The following is a 27386-nucleotide window of genomic DNA, read 5'->3' on the forward strand; positions in this document are numbered from 1 at the left end:
TTTTTTTTTTATCAAACTCACGAAACAAGCCAAAGTCAATTCAGCATTATTTAATCCAGTAATAATCCAGTAGCAATAAATGAAAAGAAGTTCTCGAAGGCCCGATCAAAAATGTTGTAATATCATTTAGAATTTTTATGGAAAGATGGTTATGCTAGCTAACAGACCTTTTTTGCACCAATGGTGTTTGATACAGACAGCTTACACTGTACTTTGGAATTGCTTAACCAACTGAATGTAAACAGTTGATAATTTTTTTTGGGGGGGGGTGGAAAATTTCTATAACAATAAACGCAATGAATAAAAAACGTTTCCGTAATGCCCCCCTCTCACAAGCGTTTATATTTTCGATAAAAATTTACATCAATTTGTCAAGTGAAATAAATATAAAAATTTCTCTTCTATAGACTCTTATAAAGTGTCACGTTACAAAAAACCTAATAAATATCTCTGATCTTATAAATATATAACACAAAATGTACAATATCATATATTTTCAAATGTTTTCATATTATTTATATTCCATCAAATTAACACAAAGAAAAACAATAAACAAATTTCACTGCGTGCAACGCGTTTATCAAACGATGAGCAATCGATATACTTTGACTTGGACAGGAACTTTCGCGAACTGTAAAAATTCACGAGATTTTAGCATTTTGCGAACACGCACCTCAAAAAAAGGTTTTAATAAAACATTTTGAAAGCATTAGCTTTTACGAATTAAGGTAATTTTTGTTCGCGTTTATAAACTTTTGCGAATTGTTGCTCTTAAAAAATCTCGTTACTACACTTTCGCGAAAAATTTTGCCCGCGACTGCTTTAACACTTAAAGCAACTGGTTTCAATAAGAAAATAATAGTAACAAAAAATAAAAATCTAATACATTATAAGATTAGCCAAAGTCACGTGATATCGTATTTGGTCACTTTCTTTTTTACAGCCACGCCCAGTTCTGTGAGGATTTCTTTACAAGCTTCAGTTAGTTCTTCGTTTAATCGAGGTCTTTTTCTAAAAGTTGAAGTTATACACGTTAAGGCTGTGAACAGCAATCAAATGCAACATTTGGTGGAATGCCATTTAAGCAGTCTAATAGTCACGGCCAACAATTCAGATAGCCATTGTCCAATTCGCTTGCAGGACATTGTAGCATTGACCAAAATTGTCCAATTACCTTCAGGACATTATAGCATTAAACAAAATTGTCCAATTACCTTCAGGACATTATACCATTAGGAAAAATTGTCCAACTACCTTGCAGGACATTATAGTATCAAGCAAAATTGTCCAATTACCTTCAGGACATTATAGCATTGAGCAAAATTGTCCAATTACCTTCAGGACATTATAGCATCAAGCAAAATTGTTCAATTATCTTGCAGGACATTATAGCATTAAGCAAAACTGTCCAATTACCTTCAGGACATTATAGCATCAAGCAAAATTGTTCAATTATCTTGCAGGACATTATAGCATTAAGCAAAACTGTCCAATTACCTTCAGGACATTATAGCATCAAGCAAAATTGTCCAATTACCTTACAGGACATTATACCGTTAGGAAAAACTGTCAAACTACCTTGCAGGACATTATAGCATTGAGCAAAATTGTCCAATTACCTTCAGGACATTATAGCATTAAGCAAAATTGTCCAACTACCTTGCAGAACATTATAGAAAAATGTGGCATGAGAATGGGTTAACGAACACAACATTACCGCAACAAGTAAAATTGTATTATATATTGCTTTTATTTTTGGGTGATAAAATGGGAGACCTATGACAAAAAAACCCGGGGTCACAAACACTACACTTCAGTTGCCTGGCAACGGTGGCCACTTCACGTACCTTATTAATAATTTGACTGCAGTTGCGATGTTGGATACGTCATTTCGAAACATCTAAAAGAACAGTAATCAATAATGAATATAATAAATCGGTTTGCAAGCATCCTATAGTGACGCGCACAATGCATGCTGGAGTGGCAAGCGCATTACACCCTGTCATATTGAAAGGGTCAATAAAAAAGATGCAAACTTTTTCTAAGCGATACAGCATTTTGACTAAGGCTTAACAATGCAGTTGTTTTTTGATCTTAATGTACAAAAATAACTTACCTCGAGTATCAACGATTTATCTCCGCAACTATCTTCGTCACTAAAAAAAATGTACGCCTACTTAGATAAAGTTACTCTCTGATTATAACGTGCTGTAAAACACTAAGTGTATATATACATTTGTAATTTCACCGACTTTTGCCGGAAAATTCCAATTTTTCAAAGATTTCCCTGACGCGAATTTTTTTAAACTGATGTATACGAGACAAGTACCACTACTTTTTTCTCAAACTGCCCGAGAGACACACGTAAACAAAGATCAGTCAGGTCACCGTGCGAATTGTAATTTGTTTTGCTTGCCTCTTTGTTTGCGTCTGCATAAAACACGAATAGCAGGAACAAAAAAAGTATACCTTGATTTAACTTTATTTAACGAGACATTTTTTTCTGACGTTTCGTTCGTGGTCTGTGTCTGTTTATTCACATGATTCTCTTGAACACCCTCCGTTGTTTCGTTCGTGGTTTGTGTCTGTTTATTCACATGACTCTCGCCTGCGTAGCTCCAACCTTTAGTTTCCACCTCTATGGCGGCGTGATGAACTTTCTCATGAATCTCTTTCTCTGCAGTGGCTTTCGGTGCTTTGTGAGAATTTTTTGTTTTCTCGCTTAAATTACTTATCGGGATGTGAATATCTTTGTCCTTAATGTTTGTTGTCTTGCTGTCCCCTTTCGTTGTATCACTGGAACTCTCAGCAACACAAGCATAATCTACCTTTTCGTTTTCGTCTTTTTGTTTCTCATCAAAACTGGTCGTTGCATCGTTAAGCTTTTTCATTTTTTTACCAGAACCTTTCGGCTTTTTATTGAGATATTTCTGTTCCTCTTGGCGATCTTTTTTCTTCTTTTTCTTTTTGGTTTTTTTCGTTATATTATCAAGGTTGTCCACCTGATTAACTGTTTCACCAGAAAGATCTTTTGCCTTCTTCTGCAGCTTTTTTTGTTTTTTTATTTTAACTTTGGAAGATTTCGTTTTATCGCAAAGATAGTTCTTTGCAAGGCTAGAAGTTATATCATCGTGGAGACATTCAGTTTCATCTCGCAACCCTTGCTTCTTGTCAATGTTTTTTGTTTCATCATTAATTTTTTTTCTCTTATCACCGAGATCATTCGTTTCAACGTGAGCACGTTTTGTTTTTGTTTTAGGTTGGCGATTTTTTTTATTCTTCCAGATCCTTTTATCTCTACTTTTAATGATTTTCCGTTCATGATCGGAGAATCCAGTTTCATCACGAGCATTTTCTGTCCCATTTCGGAACGCTTCTTGGTACATACCGATATTTTTTGTTTCGTCAAAGTTTTCCTTTTTAATATCAGCATCTTTCGGCTGATCATAAAAATTGGTCCTCTCTTTGGTCTTACTACCCGAATTTTTCGTTTGATCTCTGAGATGTTTTCCTTTCTCTGCGTGGGCTTTCGTTCTATGATCAATATTTTTCGCCTCATCACGGATATCTTTTGTTGTTTTGTTAATCGTTTTCAATTTGCCGGAATCTTTTGTGTGAGCTTTGAGAGCTTCTGTTATATCTCGCAACTCTTCCAATTTATCACACACGCTATTCTTTTTATCGTTACTCTCAGCTGACTCGTTACCGGAACTTTTATCCATGCAGTTTAAAATGTTTGTGTCGTCCAAAAAATCTACCATTTCATCACCTATGCTTTTAGTTTCATCCGTGAGTTCTTCAGTCGTCTTCTCAAAACATTTCGACTTTCTTTGGAGTTGTTTCGTCTCGTTTCGAAACTCTTTCCATTTATCGAGTTGTTTCGTCTCGCTTCGAAACTCTTTCCATTTATCGAGTTGTTTTGTCTCGCTTCGAAACTCTTTCCATTTATCACGCAAACTATTCGCTTTAATACTTTTCGTTTTTTCAATCGCCTTTTGTGTTGTATAACTCTCGCTCGTGTTATTGGCGAAATTTTCTGCTTGTCTTAAATCTGTTTTATCAATGCTTTCGAAATTTTTCCTACTAGACCTCTCAGTTGTATTCGTCTGTGTTTTTGCGATACTTCTAACATTTTCTTTCTCTTGCACTGAACTGCGTTCTCGTTTCGGTTCAGAGCTGGAATTGTTCCTCGTAAAACTTCCCTGTTTACCGGTAATAGCGTCAATTTGAGTATTCTTGCAGCTTGGTTCAGTGTTTGAGGTGACACTTTTATCTTTATTTTGGCTGCTTGTACTTTGCACAGTACGAATTAGGTATTGTAAGTTTGACTTGATATTCTGTTGAAAGTTTGGCTCAATATTATGTTGTAAGTTTGGCTTGACATTCTGTTCTAAGCTCGGCTTGATATATTGGTCTAAGTTTGGCTTGATATTAGGTTCTATGTTTAGCTTGATATTTCGACCTAAGTTTGACTTGGTATTGTGTTGTAAGTTTGGCTTGACATTCTGTTGTGAGTTTGGCTTGGTATCTTGTTGTGAGTTTGGCTTGGTATCTTGTTGTGAGTTTGGCTTGGTATTAGGTTCTAAGTTTGGCATGATATTCTGTTCTAACTTTGGCTTGACATTCTGTTCCAAGTTTGGCTTGATATTATGTTGTAAGTTCAGATTGATATTTTGTTGTGAGTTTGGCTTGGTATTAGGTTCTAAGTTTGACTTGACATTCTCTTCTAAGTTTGGCTTGATATTTTGTCGTGAGTTTGGCTTCGTGTTAGGTTCTAAGTTTGGCTTGATATTTTGTTGTAAGTTCAGCTTGATATTTTGTGGTGAGTTTAACTTGGTATTTGGTTTGAAGTGGGGCTTGGTATTAGGTTCTATGTTTAGCTTGATATTTTGATCTAAGTTTAGTTTGGTGTTATGTTCTAAGTTTAACTTGATATTTCGTTGTAAATTTGCCTCGATATTAAGGTTTATGGAACCATTCGTACTGCAACTACTCGCATCAATCAGACGGTCATTATTTGAAAAATTGTTCTTATTATGGTAAATTTTATTCTGGCTACTATCGAATCCAATATTCTCCTGCCAACATGAACTGACTTCTCGTTGTCCATCGAGACCAATACGTTCGTCATCACAGCTGTCACTCTGCTCGTTACAAACATTTTTTTCGACACTCACACAGACAATTTTCTCACTTTTAGAGACGGTTATCCTCTCACAATTAGTGTTGACATTCTTATTACAAACTTCAGTTTTTTGCTTCTTTTTCTTACCTTCAACGACATTGACAAACTTTGTCTTCCTAAGATTGCTAGTGGCAGTTTCATTTAAGAGTTCATATAAAGACTCTTGGTTAGGTTTGATGTGCAAGTCAGGTTGGTTGGTTGTACATGTACTTGTGTTATGACATTTGCCTGTCTCCGTGCTTCTTTCATTAGTTCTCTTTATAAGAAAACCTGTTTCTGTTTCTAAGCTCTCAGCGCTACCATTCTTACTTCCCGGTTCGTTAACATGTGAGATGCTATTAAGTTCGCTCAACACAACAAAAGATTCCTCCTGCTCGTTTGAGCCATGTGAAGCTGATGTTACACTTCGAGGTGAATCCGCTGGAAATTCTCCAACACCGGGCACACTAAACGAATGCGAATATTTAGTATTGAAGTCGTACGATCGTTTTCGGTCACTTTCTGTAACCTTTCGCTGTGGCGTCCATCTTGCATAACTTTTATGCGATTTGTTATTCCTGGAGAGGTGCTGTGAATCCGAATGTTTTTTTCGTTTTTTCTCGAAAGAACGTTCGCGCGAACGTTCACGACTACGAGACCTTTTATGTTTCCGATGTTTTTTTCTTGGGTGACGAGAAGAAAATCTACCTGGCGCCCTTAGCTTCCATGCATTATCGTCTCCGTTCCTAGTTTCTTCAGCATGGTTAGAACATCCATCTGTACGAGGAGAAAGGGAAGATCTTTGCAAATTAATTATCTTACCACGAATTTTTGATTCTTGAAGCACATCCATCGTTGTCCTGTTGTGAGTGTACGTATATTTACTTAAATAAGTGACTGCGTTAGCAGTTTCATTTTCAACGTAATTTGACACGCACTCTCCGCCGTCGTCTACATGGCTACTGTCAGCTGTTTTATCTCTTACTTTCTGCTTTGCATTATTTACTGACTGACTGAGGTTGTCAGACATAATTTGAAGCTTAACTTGATTAGCAACAGCATCAACACTGTTATCTATGCTTAAATTCTTTCTGACTGTTTGCTTCCCATCGTTTTGCTTATTTTCTTGCTGAACTCCATTCTTTTGGTTATCCGGTATTTCGTTAGAAGTTTCCATGGATGTAAAATTAGGACAAAAAGATTGCTTGTGAGTGGAAGGGTTGTTCATCTTACGCCTACCTTGTTTAAAATGGCTTTGAGAAGTTATACTTATTTGAGAATTTTTTACTTCAGTGGAAGTAGAGCCAGTGTCAGTTGGGTCTTGGGCGTTCACCGTGTCACACGACCGGCTGTGCGATCGTTCGTTAGAAGGGCTGGCATCGGATACAGGACTGGTGGATTTCTTTGCATTTTTCGGCGACCGACCACGTTGTCTCTTGTTCAAATAACTCCAGGGATATTTATATACATTTTCTCCATGATAATCGGCGTACTTGCGAGATACTTTCTCGTGTTTTCGCAGATCATGTCTTTCGACGAAAGGTTTGTATTTCCGTCGGGAATAATACCTTTCTCTGTCGTGTTCGAAACCAAACCTTTTCACAAACTTGTTGTCCTGTACAGTTTCGCATCTTTTACTCAATCTGCCTCTGCCTTTTTCATGAAAGTCATACTGCACGTGGCGATGCACCGACGAATTCTCGGCGAAAAAACTCTCACGAGGCGACAAGTTTTCTTTCATGCGATTCTTATTAAGCTGCTCACGAAGATCGAAGCACGCGTCGCTGTCACGAAAGCAACTTTCCTGCTTTCCGGGTAGTTGTTGCTGCATTGCTGCGTTTGTGTTGCTATGAAATCGGTACGGATTCCATTTTTCGTACACATCATGAGAAGGCTGATCCATAATAGGCGGCGAGACAACATCAAATTCAAGACGTTGGCTTACAGTGCCGCGTTGCTGAAATCCGTGTTGGTTTGGTTCGAATTCGTGTCGACATCGGGGTTGGGGAATTGCAGCCATGTCTAAAGATAGAATAACAATTAAGTAGATAAACTGCAAGGAAAATGAAATCTCTTTTTTGGCCAAATGGTCCAACTGAAAATACCGTAACGCCCCAGGGACGTAGTAATTTATATTTAGAAGACTGTAAAAAATTTGAAATAGGCTAGCATGCTAAATTTTTACCGTTTCGTCAGGGAGCCAGAAATGGGGGGGGGGGGGGCAAAATTGGGCAATCTAGGTAGCAAATTTATTCAGTGGCAAATTTATTTGTTGTTTTACTGAGTTATCACTTCTGAATTAATTGCAAGAAAGAAAATATCATCATTCAAAAGAGGATAAAAAGTTGCTTTGAATAATAGTTGGTTTTCTATTTTGCGAATTGCAGTGGAAGAGATAATTTGTTGTTATTTAAATTTTGCACCTAAGCTTAACTAAAGCCGACTAACGGTAAAATGATGACAACGTATTCCCAAATAAGCGGTTTTTATATATAGCTTATATGTATATATAATATGAAACACGCATGCCATAGTATATAGAATCAGGCTGGTAGGGACCGGGTGAGGCAGATGGGGATAACTGCCCGTACCCCTAATAATCTTACCACTTGTTCTTATTCACATGAACGTACACAACTAACAATAAGATTTTATAATACATAATTTGCACTGTTTTTAAATCATTTTAAAATTTAAAATTTTCAAAAAATTTTAACCCTGGGAGACTCAAAGATTTTAAGACAAAAAAACACGATTTTGCTTTCTACAGGGCTAAGAACACAACTAAAAAGTAAATACGAATTCATTAAATAATTGAACCAGATTTAATGTGTCCTCTACTGTCGTCTGATCAACTTGTGCAATTAGTGAAACAGACACTAAAACGATCATTCAGTATCAGATTTAATATGAGCTCTGCTGTCGTTTCATAACTAAAACAATTAGTTCAAACGAAGTGCTACAAACATTTCATCTCAATTAAAATCAAATCACGATAAAACTTAAAGCAATAAACATACACTGACTTTAGAGATGAATGATACCTCATAGGAGTCGATGTCCACCAGCTTCTTGGAGTATAGCTCGCCCTCTAATTGGTAAATTTTGTTTTAAAATAAGTAGAAAACATGTATTCCTTCCTTCTCAATTACTTTTTATTTTATTTTTATTTTGGCAACTTCAGTACACATATTCCACTACTAACACGTTTAAGAGATTTTCGTTATTGTTAACTTCACTACTTCATTTACGTGTCTGTTTTTACGTCAAAGATAATCAATCATTCACTCATTTTCTCGAGTGATCCATTATTCATGTGTTTGTAATAGTTCAGAAATTGTATACAATATTTTAGCTAGCATATGCAGCTACGTAAGGCAACTTCTTTGTTCAATGCAATTCTTCTAATTGTACATATTTTATCAGTTTGCTCGATAACTACAATTCACTACTTATGCAAATATTTAATCGACTCGATTATTTTGTTGTACTTGCTTGTTACCTTATTTGAGCGCATGTGGGTGTTTCCTTCGTGGTATTAAATATTTATCAACTTTCGTCGTACAAAAGAAGCCAACGTCATACTGAATGGAGTTCGGCAATTTTCAGTCGGCTCCAAATGACACAAGTTTATATTAAGATACGAAAAAAGACATTGTCAATATAGAATAAATAAGAACGTTATATTTCATATGAACGATTTTCAAAATGATACTAAGATTTTATAGCGGACAAAGCTATCTACTTACTTCTGTTTTTTAAAAAGTGTGAGTGGTCCAAAGGTCCAGCCGGCGGTTCACTGGAGTGTGACGCATGCAAATGAGAAAATTCGTCGCGTCGCAAAGAATCGCAGAACGTTGGCGGTGTTATCGATGGAATGTTTTGTGGCTGACTTTGTGCTGTGGTAAACAAGTGAGGAAATAGATTGTGCGCCTGTCGCAACTGGTAGTGATGTATTGATGAAAACTGTGTTTGCGGAGTTGGATGCATAAACATCTGCGCCGGTTGCGGCGTTATTTGAGGATAGTTCTGCCATGGAAGCATCCTTTCTTACCATTTCTATAAATAAAAAAAGTCGAGTAATTGTCATCAGTAGAAAAACATAGAGTAAACTAGTCGTGTTACCCCGTGGAAAAATCCACGGGGTCGTCCGTCCTTTCAATTTACCCGTCGCAACAAAGTGGATACAAATATATTGGACATATATAAGAAATATATAAAGGACGGACGACCACGTGGATTTTTCCACGGGGTCGTCCGTCCTTTATATATCGCACTTCTTGTTTCCGTAACAGCGCACGCCTTTCACAGACACACAGACAGACGACGGCTATTATTAAAGAGAAAAATTGATTAAAACCCTATCACTTTTATTGTACTTCTGTTAAACGACTGGAGTCGCATTATTAAACACAGTTGTATGAAATAAAGAAACATAAATAAAGAAATAAAAAAATATATAAAAAATAAAGAAATGAAGGATAAAAAAAACACATTCCACATCACCTTTCGTGAAAATCAATACACACGCGTCTGTAAATTCTTCTTTAGCTAATCCCAAATACAAATCGATGTTAAAACCAGGCACATAAAAATGTTTCACACACTTTGACATATAAGCCCGCAAGTAGATGTGAAACGCAAGCGAACACGAACGACACTTAAACTACCGACAAAAGTTAAATGCATGTGATGTTAATAATAACCACATTTTAATGACTGTAGTCAATAACCATGATAATATCCTGCTGCTGTTAAAATTAATTAGTATGGTAGAAAAAAATGAAGAAACGTTTTTTTGAATTTTGGGACGTGGAATAGTGCATATTATGAATTTTGTTTTCACATTAATAAAAATGTGAGAATATCAATTATATTGATAATAAAATATTTATTTCTCCTTAAAATATTCATTTCAAACTGAGACGGCTTCTTAATCCTTTTAGACAGTTTATAAACAAATGATTGTTGGCAAATAAAACTAAAAATTAATTGCATCTTAAAGAGAGCACTCCTGTTCCAAAAACTTAAAAACATCTTGAGAGAATTCTCATCCTCGAGAAAGAAAATATTTAAACCACAAACGTCACCAATTTTACAATCACAAAGTTTTCTCAAGGAGAATTAGACTAGTCGTTAGCCCGTGGAAAAATCCACGGGTTCGCCCGTCCTTTTTATACCGCATTGCATGCGTCTCGCTACTTGCGCAGTTAAGCTACCATTTTGCGTGACAAACAGAATTAATTATAGATAATAAAAACTTCTTAGATATGCCTTTGGTAACCAAGTTTTCTGTCTTTAATAATTCTCCTGGTCGACAAATGTCACTTTTAAAACAAATACAGGTCCGTATTTTTTCAGGGCCATTAACATTTGAGGAAAAACACGATAAATACGAAGTCAAGTCTTCATAAATAGGGGGTGAATTTTTCGTAGATTTGTTGCTTACTAACTCTAAACCTGTCATATTGTGTTTTTGCTAGTTTAGCTTTACTTTAATTCATATACTTGTACTTCTTGTTTAATCACAGCTTCCTCTGTGAAAGTTTGACTGTGAAACGTCCGTGTTCTCCCTCAACCAAAAGCTATACCATGTGACATTCCATCCGGGAGAGTCAGGAGTCTTTAAGAGTTAGAAGCAGAAGAAGTATTTATATATTCTAAACAATCTAGCTTGGTTGCCTACGCAATCATGACAAAAATCCGCCATGTTTCGAGAACTTCATAAACATTGGCTAGTTATATGGCTTTAATGCAAAGAGAAAAATTTTTAATTAAACACCTTGTCAAATATTTACACAATCAAAATGCTCGCCGTCAATCTATGAGTCAAAATGGTAACTGTAAGTAGCGGTAGGCGTGGACTTTTCCGCGAGCTGACAACTAGTCTAACGATGATCAGAAATATCTTTTTTTAGATTACTTGAGATCTCCATGATGCCTGCACTGACTACTACACTGGTTACACAATATATAATCAGAAAATGATAATCCTACAAATACTAGTGGTTAGCCCGTAGAAAAGCCACGAAGTTTGTTGGTCACAGCAAAGTGGATAAAACAATATCGTCTTTGTTATTTTGTAGTTTCAAGATTCCGTGCGTGGTTAACCCCGTTATTAACAGACAGACGGACAACAGCTATTGTTACTATAGAGATACAAAATTTACCTTTAGCTGTACAATTTTCATTTCTTTTAAAAACAAATCGTAAATATCATGCGAAAGTGAATTAATTATGCATCTCACGGCTTAAATACATGTACTCCATTGGAGATGTTTTAGCTTCTCACAAGCACACAAAGGTATATTTTATACAAAATTTCTAAATTCCAGAGGAGATAGCTTTTGTCAATGAAGGTTAGCCTTTTTTCTTCTCCAGGTGTTCTAGTTAAAATACGTGATATATATACGTGGAAATATTTTTTTTTAAGGTGACGGTATACCTTTATTGTATCAAAAATTGATTTTTTTTATTAGCCATTTATACTAAAGAAGCGACGATCTTTCCAATGGTGAAACTATTAATTTATTTTTCGAAAGGGAATATTGACTTTATCCAAGTAACTAACTTTTTTTTCTGATCGGTCTTTCACACCTTAAATTGAATAAGAGTTAAGAGTGAATGTTTTTTTCATCCTCTTGGTATAACTTTTACAAATATTTTATATTTCCTTTCCGAAAAGAAATGACCATTACATCTGAAAAAAAAACTTTCATTTCTAAAAATGCATGCCATCCTGTTCTGTTTCTGCGAGTCACGTCAGTCAAGTCAAATGTTAAACGACTTAGAAAGTTCTATGTCTGTGGTATTCTCAGTCACGTCTTCGCGAATAATAAAATTTAAAAGGACAACCTTCTGAATATTCATCGCCTGGAAGTGTGAAAGTATCACCATCATTATGAGTATGCTTGAACGGTGTGATATTTTAAAAAATCTTTAAAACACTTTTTCGTAGTGTTTTTTTTTTTCGTATACCATCTATTACATATCAAATCTCTTTTACAAAACTACAGAAGATCTACAAGGGAGAGCGCTACTGTGCTGTAGCCAACCTGTTTATCTAAAAGCGATTTTTTTTATTTTTAAAAAATCAATGATTCTCTAGATATTACATCTTAAAGACGAAAGTTTAAGTTAAAAAATGTCTTTTTTATAAAAAGTAAAATAAATCAAAAACGGGACTTTGTGGAAAAAAATTAAAAAATCGTCGAATGAGATTTGGAAACGAAGTAGTTTTGTAAATGAAGTCACTTTTTTGAAGACAGGGTGTGTTTCAAATTATTTTTATATTATTTGATAGGTGGTTGAAAATGCTTTTTGGTGATGCATGAATGAATAAACTTTGATTAACTATCGCTGAAAAAATCATGCTCAAAAGGTATACCGTCACCTTAAACAATTCTAACACTGATGTTACATGCTTCTATTTGATAAAAATCACATTTCCTTAAAGAATTTTAGTTTATCGCGAAAACGTAAACAAACCCTGAGAACATGCCTGAAATTACCTGACTAAAATTAAAATTACCTAACTAAGAATTAAGAATCTGCGGGTCATGTCTAATAATTAAGAAGAATTAAGAATCTGCGGGTCATGTCTAATAACTAATGCGCAATATGATTAAGAGTGCAGTTTAGAGCAAAAAAATATAAATTTAATATGTGACGTACGGAGTGTGGTTTCTATACGGAGTAATACTCCGTATAGCTGCTATACGGAGTTTGGTTTAGCTATACGAAGTCTGCCAACGAATGTTCTTAAAGTGGAAATATTGCAATATATGACTATTTAAAACTATTTCCGTAAAAAAAGGATTATGGCATACAGATTGTGAGATACCGAGAGTATGTTATACAGAATTTGCTATGGGGATAATGCAGAATTTGCTATAAGGAATATGCCATACGGAGTATGCTATACGGACTATGCCATACGGAGTGGAGTATGTCATACGGAGCATTCTATACGGAGTATGCCATACGGACTGTGACATGCTTTATATACGAAGTATGCTATACGGAGTGTGACATGCTTACTATACTGAGTGTGACAGGCTTAGTATATGGAATGTGAGATGCTTAATATACGGAGTGTGACATGCTTAGTATACGGAGTATGACATGCTTATATACGAAGTATGCTATACGGAGTGTGACATGCTTACTATACTGAGTGTGACAGGCTTAGTATATGGAATGTGAGATGCTTAGTATACGGAGTGTGCTTAGTATACGTCGTATGACATGCCTAATATACGAAGTATGCTATACAGAGTGTGACATGTTTGGTACGAACAGAATTCGATGTATTGTTAATGAGTTAAGGTTTACAATGGCTGGTATAAAAGTACACAATTTTAAAGTTACATAAAGTCATTGTATGGTTAGTTTTATTGCATATAGAAACATACAAAACAAAGTTATAAAGCTTTGAATGAATATAATGGAAGCCATAAAAATGAACTTCATACAAAACGCGAATAGTAAACTACATCATACAGTTGGACTGTCGGTAACTCGATCACCGGTTAACTCGAACTTTTATTAGCTGGAACTGTTATCTACGGTAATTGGTACTCTGCATGCTTGTCTCATAATTTAGACGTTTTTCTTCTTACACAAATTATTTGCTTGTTTTAGGCTCAATTTTCTAAACTGGAATAGCTCAGAGTAAATTATTAATAAGAATGCTTAGTTTAGACTTCGACGCTCATGCTGCATTCGCTAATGTCTATCCAAACCAGTCTCAGCATTATACTCTCAAAGCTGTCTGCGCCACTCGCGGCTTTGAGATATTTAAATATTTCCGTCTATACGGATTAAACATGTCGCTATACGAAGTTATACTCCGTATACGCATGCCTATACGGAGCCGTACTTCGTATAGCTGCACACTCCGAATGGAACAAACATACCATTTTAGTGTGCAATACTATTTTACTGGTGTTGAACATTAGGCCTGTGTCACACCTATGACGCAGATGCAGAAGCTAATGCAGAAGCGTTTTCAAGCTAACATGAGCATGACTGAAAGTGAAGCAACCATGAAGCAAATAGTAAAAAACAAAAAAAACACGAACATCATAACAACAAATATGGCAGATGAAAAAACTCGCTGAAGTAGTTAGAAAATATACAATTTTGTATGACAAAGCTAAGATAAAATAAAAGATTCCGAGCTTGGAATGATGTTGCAAACAACCATATAACTTGGGAAACCCTATTTTCTAGCTAAGGGGTCGTCTACAAATTTCGTATGATATTTTATACGAATATATACGAATTTAATTGCTTTTAATTCGTATAAAAATCGTATACAATTCGTATAGTGTTAAATAGTTATACGATTTTTAAAAAATCTAATACGAATTTTATACGATTTTCATACGAATTGTCATACGAATTATATTCTCTTTTATACGATTTTCATACGAATTGTCATACGAATTATATTCTCTTTTATACGAATTTTCATACGAATTATATTTCGTTTTTACACTTTTAAAATGCGATCTAACAAAAACACTTCTATCGCCATTTTTCGTTTTTAAACTTTTAAAATGCGATCTAAAAAAACATTTCTATCGCCGTTTTTCGTTTTTAAACTTTTAAAATGCGATCTAAAAAAACATTTCTATCGCCGTGTTTCGTTTTTAAACTTTTTAAAATGCGATCTAAAAAAACATTTCTATCGCCGTTTTTCGTTTTTCAACTTTTAACATGCGATCTAAAAAAACATTTCTATCGCCGTTTTTCGTTTTAAAACTTTTGAAAATGCGATCTAAAAAACACTTCTATCGCCATTTTTCGTTTTTAAACTTTTAAAATGCGATCTAAAAAAACATTTCTATCGCCGTTTTTCGTTTTTAAACTTTTAAAATGCGATCTAAAAAAACATTTCTATCGCCGAGTTTCGTTTTTAAACTTTTTAAAATGCGATCTAAAAAAACATTTCTATCGCCGTTTTTCGTTTTTCAACTTTTAACATGCGATCTAAAAAAACATTTCTATCGCCGTGTTTCGTTTTTAAACTTTTTAAAATGCGATCTAAAAAAACATTTCTATCGCCGTTTTTCGTTTTTCAACTTTTAACATGCGATCTAAAAAAACATTTCTATCGCCGTTTTTCGTTTTAAAACTTTTGAAAATGCGATCTAAAAAACACTTCTATCGCCGTGTTTCGTTTTTAAACTTTTTAAAATGCGATCTAAAAAAACATTTCTATCGCCGTTTTTCGTTTTTCAACTTTTAACATGCGATCTAAAAAAACATTTCTATCGCTGTTTTTCGTTTTTAAACTTTTGAAAATGCGATCTAAAAAAAACATTTCTATCGCCGTTTTTCGTTTTTCAACTTTTAACATGCGATCTAAAAAAACATTTCTATCGCCGTTTTTCGTTTTTAAACTTTTGAAAATGCGATCTAAAAAAAACATTTCTATCGCCGTTTTTCGTTTTTCAACTTTTAACATGCGATCTAAAAAAAACATTTCTATCGCCGTTTTTCGTTTTAAAACTTTTAAAATGCGATCTAAAAAAACATTTCTATCGCCGTTTTTCGTTTTTAAACTTTTAAAATGCGATCTAAAAAAACATTTCTATCGCCGTGTTTCGTTTTTAAACTTTTTAAAATGCGATCTAAAAAAACATTTCTATCGCCGTTTTTCGTTTTAAAACTTTTAAAATGCGATCTAAAAAAACATTTCTATCGCCGTTTTTCGTTTTTAAACTTTTAAAATGCGATCTAAAAAATATTTTATTTTGAAACTCATATACGAATTTAATACAATGTCAAACGATTTTCTTTTTTTTAAAACCATACGCATCTAACTAAAATCTCATACGAATTTTTTGTTAAACTCGTACGAATTTAACTCATACGAATTTAATTTAAAACTCATACGAATTTAATTTAAAACTCATACGAATTTAATTTAAAACTCATACGAATTTAATTTAAAACTCATACGAATTTTATACGAATTTAGAAAAATTTCATACGAATTTAATTACTGTATGGCAAAAGAAAATTCGTATAGCATATACGAATTTTTTTTATACGAATTGCTACGAGTTTTGTAGATGACCCCTAACGTACTTGAAATATTTTTGTGGCAGCCACAAAATAGATTTTGGGTGAAGTAGCAAACGTCTAAATCCCAAAATCTAATAAAATAACAGCTATAACGACACACAAATAACTATATTTCATAAATAAATATCCATATTCTTTCCTACCAACATTTTTACAAGTTTTGGAAAGAAAAAAAGAAGCAAGTTTGAGATGTACTTACTAATAAACATTAAAAAAAGAAATTTTACACATGATAACCAAGAATATTTTACATACAACCCTAGCTCCAGCATTTTATAACTTCGTTAATATTTCTTAGAACTTTATAAACATCTGTCATGGGCAATGATAATATTTTTTTCGTAACTTGGTTCGCTTTTTCACAACATACATCCAACTTCGAACGATGAAGTTTGTTGTGATGAGATGGCGCCAAATTTGATCAAATCTTTATTTTTTTTATCTTTACTCATAAATTAGTTAAATAATTTCAGTAATAAAAATAAAAATATTTTCGTCGTGTTTTATTCAACTAATAGCATTTCTGCTATTTTTTGATTGTTAACTTGTGTATTATTTTTAATAAAACAGTATAATCATCAAAGCGTAGCCATTGTCAAATGTGTAAAAATACATATAAAATGATTCAGCATTCAAGGGTAAAAGTAGAAACTTATACTTTGTAACAAACTTATATGAACTGGGTATAATGTATGAGTATAGTAGAAAGGCAAATTTAGCTATGGAGTACTTGTTTAAATACACCAGCCAAAATTCTGCTAAAAAAATTATGGTGTATCTCTGTGAGCCTTTTTCTCTCTGATTTTTACGCCCATTATTAAACTGAACTAGGATAACAGCGCCCAGCGTCCGTCGCGTATAAGACTGACTTTCAGGGGTCCCGCCCCCGCTGTTTGGGTTTGGTGGTCCTGTTTTTGTGTTAATTTAGCCGAACACGGCTGTTTCATCCTGCGAAACTTTTGATATCCTAATCGGTACCGGCTTCACTATTTACAGCAGTTCAACTGGCGTAAACTGCGCATTCTTCTGGGCAAAAAATATCCTGGTGTATTTCTCTGGTGTAACCAACAGGTGTAAAATGAAAATTATACGGCATGACGATCCAGGACTTATATTCAGGTAAGTGATCTGCAAACTTTGGCATTTATTATCGCTGTGAAATAGGCCGGTGCAAAGAGTTCATAAAACAGTTTTTTAATATCTGTTATCTGCTTCGAACTTTGCAAACAGTGCAATTATATTTGGTAGTATTAATATTAAGTGGTATTAATTACTTTCATTTTCATTATTATAAAATACTTTTATACGACATTTTGGTGGTTTTAAAGTTTGTAGGCGGATACTGACATGTATTGGAAAAGTATCAGATTTGGATGCAAGAGTTGGGAAGAAAGTGTTGGACTGAATCTCACAAAGACTACTGCATGCTTACTTAACAAAATTTTCTACAGAGTCTATTTGTAGATGTTTAAGGTAAGAAATTTTATTTGTTATAAATTTAAATACAGAAATAGTTACTCACTTCTGTAATGAGAAGATCAAATACCAGCAGGTAAAATTTTCAGCATAATTTTTATAAACAGTTTGTTTTGTTTATATTTGAACTTTTATCTTCTATCTTCAATAGATATTTTTATTTAGATCTACTGGAAACGGGAATTGTTTATACAATTCTGTTTCCATATTTGTTGGAAATGAGATCATTTGCTATCCACTTCGTTTCGATTGAGCTGCGTTAACATTCCAACTTCTATGCTTCACATATCTATATTGACAAAAAGATTGTGGAGAACTTTCCTGGCAACGAAAGAGAACTTTTTGCATCAATATTTCCTCATGATGTTGCTGATGAATTTACAGGAAATAAAAACTTAGATAGGAAGTCATGTGTCGGCAGGGAAGCCATTCATAATCTTAAAAACAAAAGATTCTGCTCTTTAATGGATATGCTTGCTCTTGCAACAGTTATTGGAAAGAATGTTAAAACATTATACTTTATTCGGAGAAACTTTCGCGAGAGAAACTTTCGCAAATTTCGCGTTTTTTGGTCTTTCCGCAAAACTTTGTCTCGCGAAACTTTCAAAATTGGTCATTCGCGAAAGCTTATGCAGTAGAAACTTTCTAAATTGTCAATTCGCAAAAGTTTATCCACTAAAATTTTAAAAAAATTTGTTGGATTTAAAAGTTATTTCTTGACTCGCCTTTACTTAGCTCGCCCTCTCAATATAAAAAACAACTGGCGCTGGGAACGAGGTTGGAATAAACTTAGAAATAAACAAAAGCTATAATGTTTCAAACGTATGTATTTAAAAAAATAAATGAATCAAGGATCTGGACGCCGTTTGCAGAATTGATGAAGAGGAGCGGAATGCTTATAACCAAGTTAGTGGCGAAGAAGACGATGACGACGATGCGTGAGAGTCGGAAGAAGACGAGCCTAATAATGTGTTTGATATGTTTTGTGATTTTGACGATGAACCTAATTTGTAAATATACCATAAGAAAGGAATCTAATTTGTAAACATACCATAAGAAAGAAAATAACATAGTTAAAAAAAACACTTCTTTTCTTTTTCTATCATAAGAATTATAGGCCACTTTTTTATGTGAACATAAAAATAAGGTTAAAATCACGAATCGCGAAAGTTTATGTCGCCAAAATTTTCCAATTTAAAGATTTCGCGAAAATTTCTCCAAAAAATTTCAAGAGTTTTTGGACTCGCTAAAGTTTCTCTCGCGAAAGTTTGACCGAATAAAGTACCCTCTTGATATGATATCCATGGAAGTTTTAATAATGGATTAAATACCCCAAGAAAAAAAATTTTACATATTCTTGATGTGGTGCCAGTAACGACATGTTCCTGTGAGAAATCTATATCAATGCTACGACGAGGAAAAAGGTGCAATTTTTCCGATGAAAAAACCAAGTCTCCTATAAATTGAATTTTCTTGACAGACAACAGTATTTATCTATATTACATTAAAAGTTAAAAAAAATAAAAAATTCCAGTCTTTGATTTCCTTTTCTCGAGTAAAAATTCGAGATATCTGTAGAAATTAACTTCAGGGGGAAGAAAAATAAGTGAAGTTAACGAATGTTTGAGTTATCCCAGGTTCCAGTTAACCGAAGTTTTTTATGAGAAAGTATTAACGAAAGTCCAAGGGACCCAGGAAAATGTTTCGAGATAGCGGGTGCTAACTGTATTAATAAATAGGAAAGACGTTACCCGAACGTCATACACATTTTATTTGGACTTTATTTGACTCATTTCAGCCATAAGAATAGCTTTGATAATATCTACACACGTATTTTTTGTGAAAATTTATATGCTAGCAAAAATCATTTAGTAGGGTCTCTGAATGCGGCTAAATTCAGGAACTGAGAAACTATGATAACAGTGGGAAATGTTTTTGGCTCCATTATATCAAACCGGCCTTAAAACAATCATACGAAGAGTCAAGTCATATACAGAAGTTGTATTTTATGCGAAAAGTACAGATTTAGCCAGAAACCCAGCTGGCACACTCCATCCAAAGGACGTCCTTTACTTCGTCCTAATTTGGTCTGGAAGTCCAAGACCAAAATCGAACATCCTAAGGTTATTTTTCTTTGGCGATAATGGGATGAACGATGAAAAGACGTGCAGAGGTAGTTCTCAGGTCCCGGCCTCCCTTAATGTATGCCCATAGGACATATAATGAGAGGATATCCTTTGGACGTTTTTTCGCATTCGTCCACGGGATAACATTTTTGTGACGACCGTTAAACGTCCGTTGTAGGACGTCTTTTTTAAGTCATAGTTCGTCGTCGTAAGGACGTCGTTTACCGAATGTCGAACGGCAAATTGGTTTTGTACGTCCTTAAAACGTCGTTTTCAAGACACCCTCCCGACATCGTTTTTTTACGCTATGTCGCCTACAAGTGAGTCGGTAGTAGTCGTCGCAGATAATTCTTTTTTTATATATACAAAATAAGACAAAGAAGTCACATCATTGCTTAGTCTGTTTCGAGTGAGCTGATTACGAACACTTATCAAATCTAAAGATAACTTTGCCCTATCTGTCGGACTTTGGAATTGTTTAAAAACTCTTCTTTATATGGTTGTTAGGGCTGGTGCTAATGGAAACCAAATTTAAGACTTAGGATTTATCCGAAGTAAATGCTATAGGGTTACCAAATATGGTTTGAGTTTAAAAAAAATGTTCGAATTAAGGAAAGTTCGAGTTATCCCACGAATTATGAGGAGTTTGTTAAACTTTAAACAAAAACGACAAGGTGCAACAATGTTCTTTGTTATTGTTAGAAAACGAAAACATAGCTGCACGAAATGGTGACTAAGCTAAAAAAGACTGCCCACAAAAGTTTAAAAAAATGTTCGATTTACGGAGTGTTCGAGTTATCTGACGTAATTACAAGGAGTTTTTATAAACTTCTAGGACAGAGAAACAAATTTCGTCCGATTGCAAGAAAGAAGAGGATTTGTTGCAATCACATGAAATTTCTTTTTTTGTGTTTTCAAAGCCTTAAGCAAAAACAGTCTCTTGGTGGAGTTGAAAGAAGTTGGGGGTAAAAGACGTGTTATCCTGCATTCCCGCAACATCGTTGTTCACGTCGTTAAAGAGAACAATCTTACTAACAAAAAAAACCTCTAATATATCAAACGTTTGAAGCCATTACTCAATAATAGTCTCAAAACCTCAAGAGAGCTTCGATTATTTTAGACTTTTAGATTTTTATTAAGGTTTTTCAATTCAATTACGTAATTTGACCTTTGTAGCAATTTTAATTATTTAATGTTTTTAACTGCAAAAAATTTTTTGTATATTTTATTTCTGAATAATGTGTTAGTTTATACACGAAATATAGATTTTGATATATTAATTTCGCTATTTTATTTAAGTAATTCGTCCTAGTAAAACGGCTACTTTATTCGGCTTATCCTTTTTACTTTACATTCTTAACGTAACAACTGGTAATGGTTTCTACCAAATATTATCGGTAGGCAACATTACCGCAGCATTAAAAAATGCCAGGCCTAAATAAAAACATGAAGCCGTAGCTAGCTAATTAATGCAAGATCGTTAGTATGGGCTGTGGTAGGTAGGTAGCTAGTAAAAACTTATCAATTAAGAAAAACTTTTATAAGTTGATACCAAAAACATCCATACCATACACATACACGGTTAGTTCAGAATAACTTGAAGACAAAAATTTTTCTTGATTAATAAATAAGGAATAAGAAAGGGTGGAAATCAAAATTAAATTGAAATTATACAAAAACGCTTGTTTGATACTTTTCCCTTTAGACAAGATATTAACTAATTAAAGTAATAACAAATCATAGCTGTGGAGGAGCTTGAGTTATACCAGTGATATTGTTTAATGGTTACATTGGAGAACATTGTTAATTGCTAATCGTCGGGTTAATGATATTAATAGTGGTGTTATTGAGAGTTAATTAATTGTTTGTTTTCACTTGGATTATTTGACTGGAGAAATTGTTTTCTGTTCAAGGTAACTAACATTTAATACTAATTTTCATGGTAGCAGAGAAAAATGGCAACGTCGGTGTCATACAATAAAGCTCCTCCTCTGCTATCCCAAAGTAAGAACTATGAGGATTGGAAGAAATTAATTGGAATTTGGACGGAGCTTACAACACTAGATAAAAAGAAACAAGGACCGTCCCTTGTACTTACTCTTGATGGGAAATCACAGGAAGCTGCATTGGAACTTCCATCTGAACAAATATCATCTGAAGACGGAGTTAAGAATATCTTAAAGAGGCTCGATAAGATATATGCAAAGGATAAACTGACAGAAAAATTTGATGCAATTGAAAAATTTGAGACTTATAAACGAACAAAAGAGAAGAAGATTCGAGATTTCTTAACAGAGTTTGAAAAGAGGTACTATAAGATAAAGGCTTACATCAATTACCCAGATGACCTGCTAGCCTATAGATTATTAAAGGCTGCTAATCTTGACAGTTCTCATGAAAGACTCATAAAAGCAACAATAACAAACTTAGTTTATGATGATGTGAGACAGAAATTGATAAAAGTATTTGCCGAAGAATCAATTGATGGTGACTTAGACAGTAGTATGTCCTCCATCAAAATCAAAGCAGAACCATCGTTTTATGCTAATGAAGCATACCCAGACGAGTGTCAACAATCATCATCAGATGAAGAAGGGATATATTACACCAAACGTAATCTAAATCAAAGATTTGCATCATCATCAAGATACAACAAAAAAGGGAATACATGGCGCCAAGATAAACATGCTTCTCGACCCAAAGCAGATGGCACAAGAAAACCTACTAAAAACCCACTTGACAGGAATGGTCGTGTATCTCAATGTGCGATATGCGAAAGTGTTTTTCATTGGCAACAAGACTGTCCGAAAGAGCAAAATGATACATACATGGTTCATGAAATCGTCCTTCTCAACGAAAGCGATAAACCAGGTCAACTCAAACATCTAGTATCAGAAACATGGAATTGTGGCCTACTCGATTGCGGTGCCAGTAAAACCGTTTGTGGGGATGTTTGGTTAGATCAATACATAAGCTCTCTATCTGATGAAGAAAAGAGGGAAGTAAAACATCACCATAGCAAAAGTTTATATCGCTTCGGAGACGGTGAACAAGTCCAAGCTTGTGGAAGAGCATCTATTCCTGCTATCATTGGCAACACAAAGGTAAAAATAAATACAGATGTGATACCAAAAGTCCTACCCCTGTTACTATCAAAATCATTTATGAAAAGGGCCGATATGATTCTTGACTTCCAGAGTGACACTGCAAAAGCATTGGGAGAAACTGTTCACTTGGCCACAACCTCAAGTGGACATTATACCATTCCTTTGACTCGACCGCGTCAAGTAATTGCATCAATCGACAAACCTTATGAATGCAATTTTGTTTTTATCTCAAGGGAAGACAACAACATGACTGTAATCGCTGAAAAACTTCACCGACAGTTTGCTCACCCATCTCTCAATCAACTCATGTCATTGATCAATAAGGCAGGACCACCATGGAACAACAATAAAGAATTGATATCAGAAGTAAAAAGAATTGATAAAGAATGTACAACATGCCAAATCTACCGACGATCACCACCTCGCCCTGTAGTAGGATTACCCATGGGATCTAAGTTCCTTGAAACCGTTGCGATGGATCTAAAATTCTACGACAAGAAAATCATCCTTCACCTAATCGATCTCTGTACTCGCCTATCTGCTGCAACAATAATAAAGGACAAAAACCCGACAACTGTTATTGAAGCAATACTAAAGACATGGATATCTGTTTATGGCTCGTGTGATAAATTTTTAGTCGACAATGGCGGTGAATTTGCTAACGAAGAGCTCATCAATCTAGCAGAACAATTTGGCATCACAATTAAGACAACTGCCGCGGAATCCCCTTGGTCAAATGGTATTGTTGAGAGACACAACCAAACACTATCCAACATGCTAGACAAGGTGCTCAATGATACAAGTTGCAGCTTGAATATTGCTCTTTATTGGTGTGTAAATGCAAAGAATTCACTACATAATGCACACGGTTTTACACCATATCAATTAGCAATTGGAACGAATCCACGTGTACCATCACTAATGGATGACAAGCCACCAGCCTTGTCAGGAAAACCAGCAACGCAGTTAATGAGACAGAATCTGAAAGCCCTTCACAAGGCTCGAGAAGCATTTATTGCAAGTGAGCACTCAGAAAGAATCAGAAGGGCATTATCTCACAACATTAGATCTTCAGGAGAAACCAAATATCTTACAGGTGATAATGTTTACTATAAACGGAACGATAGCAACGAATGGAAAGGTCCTGGTACTGTGCTTGGTCAGGACGGCCAACAAATTTTGATCAAACATGGAAGCTATTACGTTCGGGTCCATCCTTGTCGTGTAAAATTGGTACATGACGGCGGCTGTGGTTCATCAGAAAAAACGACAGAGGCAGGGGACAACACCTTTACTGAGGAACAACCACCTAGATTTCAAGAATCAGAATCAGAATCAGGATCTGGTAATGAAAATGAAGATCATTCGTCTGAAAAATCAGAAAATGAAGATCAATCGTCTGAAAAATCAGAGCCTTTAAACAATGATGCACCAGCTCATCAGACACAGCCAATTTCTGCTGAAGCACATAGCATGCTGCCGAGGGAGAAGCCGAAATTAAGACCGAATCTTTGTCTAAAGTATAAGGACAAAGGTGGGGAATGGAAAAAGGCTAAAATCATATCAAGAGCAGGGAAAGTTGGAGGCAAGCATGATGGCTGGTTTAATGTAGAAACAGAAACTGGTATGAAGAGAGCGGTAAACTTTGCAAACATCAAGGATATTGAAATCAATGATGACCCTTCAGAAGTCACTCTGATCACCAACAGCAGTGAAGTACTGTCACCAAAGTCAAAAGAACTACAGTCATGGATTAACAATTCAGTCTACATCGAGATACCTAATGAAGGACAAGAAACTATGAGTCTACGATGGGTTGTAACACCAAAGATTATTGATGGCCAACCTTCAGTTAAAGCACGACTTGTGGCACGTGGTTTTGAAGAAGTCCAAAATTTTAAAACAGACAGTCCAACGTGCTCTAAGGAAGGATTGAGATTAGCATTGACGATAATTTCATCCAAAAATTGGATGTTGAATTCTCTGGACATCAAAACAGCATTCCTTCAAGGAAAGAAGATTGACAGAGAAGTCATTGTTCTGCCGCCGAAGGAGGCTAATACCAAAAACCTTTGGAAGTTGTCAAAAACGGTGTATGGTCTTGCTGACGCAAGTCGTAGCTGGTACCTAAAACTGCGAAGTGAATTAATTCAACTCGGTGGAAAGCCTATTGAACTAGATCAAGGAATATTCATCTGGTCTTTCTTTACATTGATTTTCGGAATATTGGTATGTTTCGTTGATGACGTGATTTGGGCAGGAAGTTCTACCTTCGTTAATGTGGTATCAAAGTTGAAGAGTATCTTCAAGACCAGTAGTGAACATATACGACACTTCAAATATATTGGTATTGACCTCGATCAAAATGAAGATGGAACAATCACCATCAAACAAGCCGATTATATCAATGAGCTAGAGCCAATCACTCTCAGTATGGAGAGAATAAAATGCTCTAAGGATGAACCAATCAATGAAGTTGAAAGATCTAAAATGAGACAATCAATTGGGAAGCTCAATTGGTTGGCATGTATGTCAAGACCAGAAATTAGCTTCACCGTAAACGATGTGTCATCAAGAGTAACAACAGCTACTCTAGCTGATATTAAACTCATCAATAAGACGATAAAGTTCTTGAAATCTCAAGATTGCCACATTACTGTGCCAAAACTTACCTTGAATAACCTAAGCATCAAGGTTTTCACTGATGCCAGCTTCAACAATCTCGAAGGAGGTCAAAGTCAAGGTGGTCATATCGCCTTCTTAACTGATGGTTCAGGAAAATCATCACCAATTTCCTGGAGCTCAAATAAAGTTCGTCGTGTAGTACGTTCAACTCTTTCAGCGGAGTCACTAGCTTCTGTAGATGGAGCTGACACAGCATTCTTCTTGGCTAAAATGATTGAAGAGTCTTTAGCCGAAAAACCTGAAGTTGCATGTTTAACTGATAGTAGATCACTCTTCGAATGTGCTGGTTCAACCAAGACAGTATCAGACAAACGACTCCGAGTGGAAATAAATGCCTTAAGGCAGATGATCAACAACGATGAAGTCACCCTACGATGGATCGATGGAAAACATCAAATGGCCGATGTGCTGACAAAGAAAGGGGCATCTCCTTTTTCCCTGATGGAAGTTCTCAAGTCAGGGGATTTAACATCGGTCATTGATGGTGAAAAATAGACATTTCACCATTGTTTGTGTTAAAAAAAAAAAAAAAAAAAAAAAAAAAAGGGCAAATTGCAAATTTATGTTATAATTGTTCTATAGAAATTTGTTATTGAAAAGACGTTGATTTTCGTTGATAGACATCTCGTTGATAGATTGTTGTAAAAGGGACATTGAGATTGACATTCATTTTCGGGAGATAGCTAACCATGAGACTATGGCCTGATACTGTGAATGCAATTGATACGAATTTACAATCAACGAAAAGAAGAAAAGAAGGGAGATTGATACTTTTCCCTTTAGACAAGATATTAACTAATTAAAGTAATAACAAATCATAGCTGTGGAGGAGCTTGAGTTATACCAGTGATATTGTTTAATGGTTACATTGGAGAACATTGTTAATTGCTAATCGTCGTGTTAATGATATTAATAGTGGTGTTATTGAGAGTTAATTAATTGTTTGTTTTCACTTGGATTATTTGACTGGAGAAATTGTTTTCTGTTCAAGGTAACTAACATTTAATACTAATTTTCATTGTTAATATGATATGGAATGTTAGCTTATCATTATATATGACAATTAAAAAAATTCACGAAGATGTTAATTAACAAATTCTTATACCAATCAAAAAAGCCAGTTGTGCAATAAAATGAAAAAAAAAACACCTTACCTTTTCATGGTAAACTCTCCATATAGGTAAAAAAGCAGTTTAAACCTAAGATTGTCTTTAGAGTCAACTGCAGAGCTTTTGTATTATAAAATTAGAGTGCGTGTTGATCTTTGTTTTGGGTTGAAAACAAAAACAAAAAATAGTTGCGTTGAATGATTTAGTATGAGTCAAACCATTTTGAAGTTCTCTTCATTTTAGCAATAATTATCAACTAGAAGTCAACAATCTGCAAAGTCGACAAAACCGTTGCTGTACACAAGAACAACACAGCAACAATAACAACCACAGATAGTATAACAATCTAAATAATAATATGGAGAAAATATAATTTAGCAGGTTACACAACATTACAACTGGAGAAAATATAATTTAGCAGGTTACACACCATTACAACTGGTGAAAATATAATTTAGCAGGTTACACATCATTACAACTGGAGAAAAAATAATTAGCAGGTTACACATCATTACAACTAGAGAAAATATAATTAAGCAGGTTACACATCATTATAACTGGAGGAAATATAATTAAGCAGGTTACACATCATTACAACCTGAGAAAATATAATAAGGAGGTT

General features: G+C 34.7%; 1 protein-coding gene across 3 annotated transcripts; it reads right to left on the bottom strand.

Moving 5' to 3' along the window:
* Window positions 1-842: 842 nt before the first annotated feature.
* LOC130626130 (putative uncharacterized protein DDB_G0282133) lies at window positions 843-27141 on the bottom strand. 3 transcript variants are annotated; one of them, XM_057441234.1, is made up of 6 exons: window positions 26810-27141; window positions 8914-9223; window positions 2470-7186; window positions 2117-2156; window positions 1848-1900; window positions 843-1011 (listed from the first exon to the last, which is right to left on the bottom strand). In XM_057441234.1, the coding sequence occupies exons 2-6, from the start codon at window positions 9206-9208 to the stop codon at window positions 906-908; spliced, it is 5211 nt and encodes a 1736-aa protein (XP_057297217.1). In that variant the 5' UTR covers window positions 9209-9223; window positions 26810-27141; the 3' UTR covers window positions 843-905. The 3 variants fall into 3 exon arrangements, with proteins under 3 accessions (XP_057297217.1, XP_057297219.1, XP_057297218.1); XM_057441236.1 differs by lacking the exon at window positions 26810-27141 and having other exon boundaries at window positions 8209-9057; XM_057441235.1 differs by lacking the exon at window positions 26810-27141 and having other exon boundaries at window positions 8185-9057.
* Between the last annotated feature and the right edge of the window lie 245 nt (window positions 27142-27386).

The sequence above is a fragment of the Hydractinia symbiolongicarpus genome, chromosome 14, assembly GCF_029227915.1.
Source record: "Hydractinia symbiolongicarpus strain clone_291-10 chromosome 14, HSymV2.1, whole genome shotgun sequence".
Taxonomy (NCBI): Eukaryota; Metazoa; Cnidaria; class Hydrozoa; order Anthoathecata; family Hydractiniidae; genus Hydractinia; species Hydractinia symbiolongicarpus.

Bases quoted from the DNA above. Each gene is read 5' to 3' on its own strand.
- LOC130626130 (XM_057441234.1), bottom strand. From the start codon at position 9,208: ATGCTTCCATGGCAGAACTATCCTCAAATAACGCCGCAACCGGCGCAG. The intron at 1,901-2,116 runs GTAAGTTATTTT...CTGTTCTTTTAG, and splicing joins ATAAATCGTTGATACTCGAG to ATGTTTCGAAATGACGTATC. The intron at 1,012-1,847 runs GTACGTGAAGTG...TTCAACTTTTAG, and splicing joins GCAGTCAAATTATTAATAAG to AAAAAGACCTCGATTAAACG.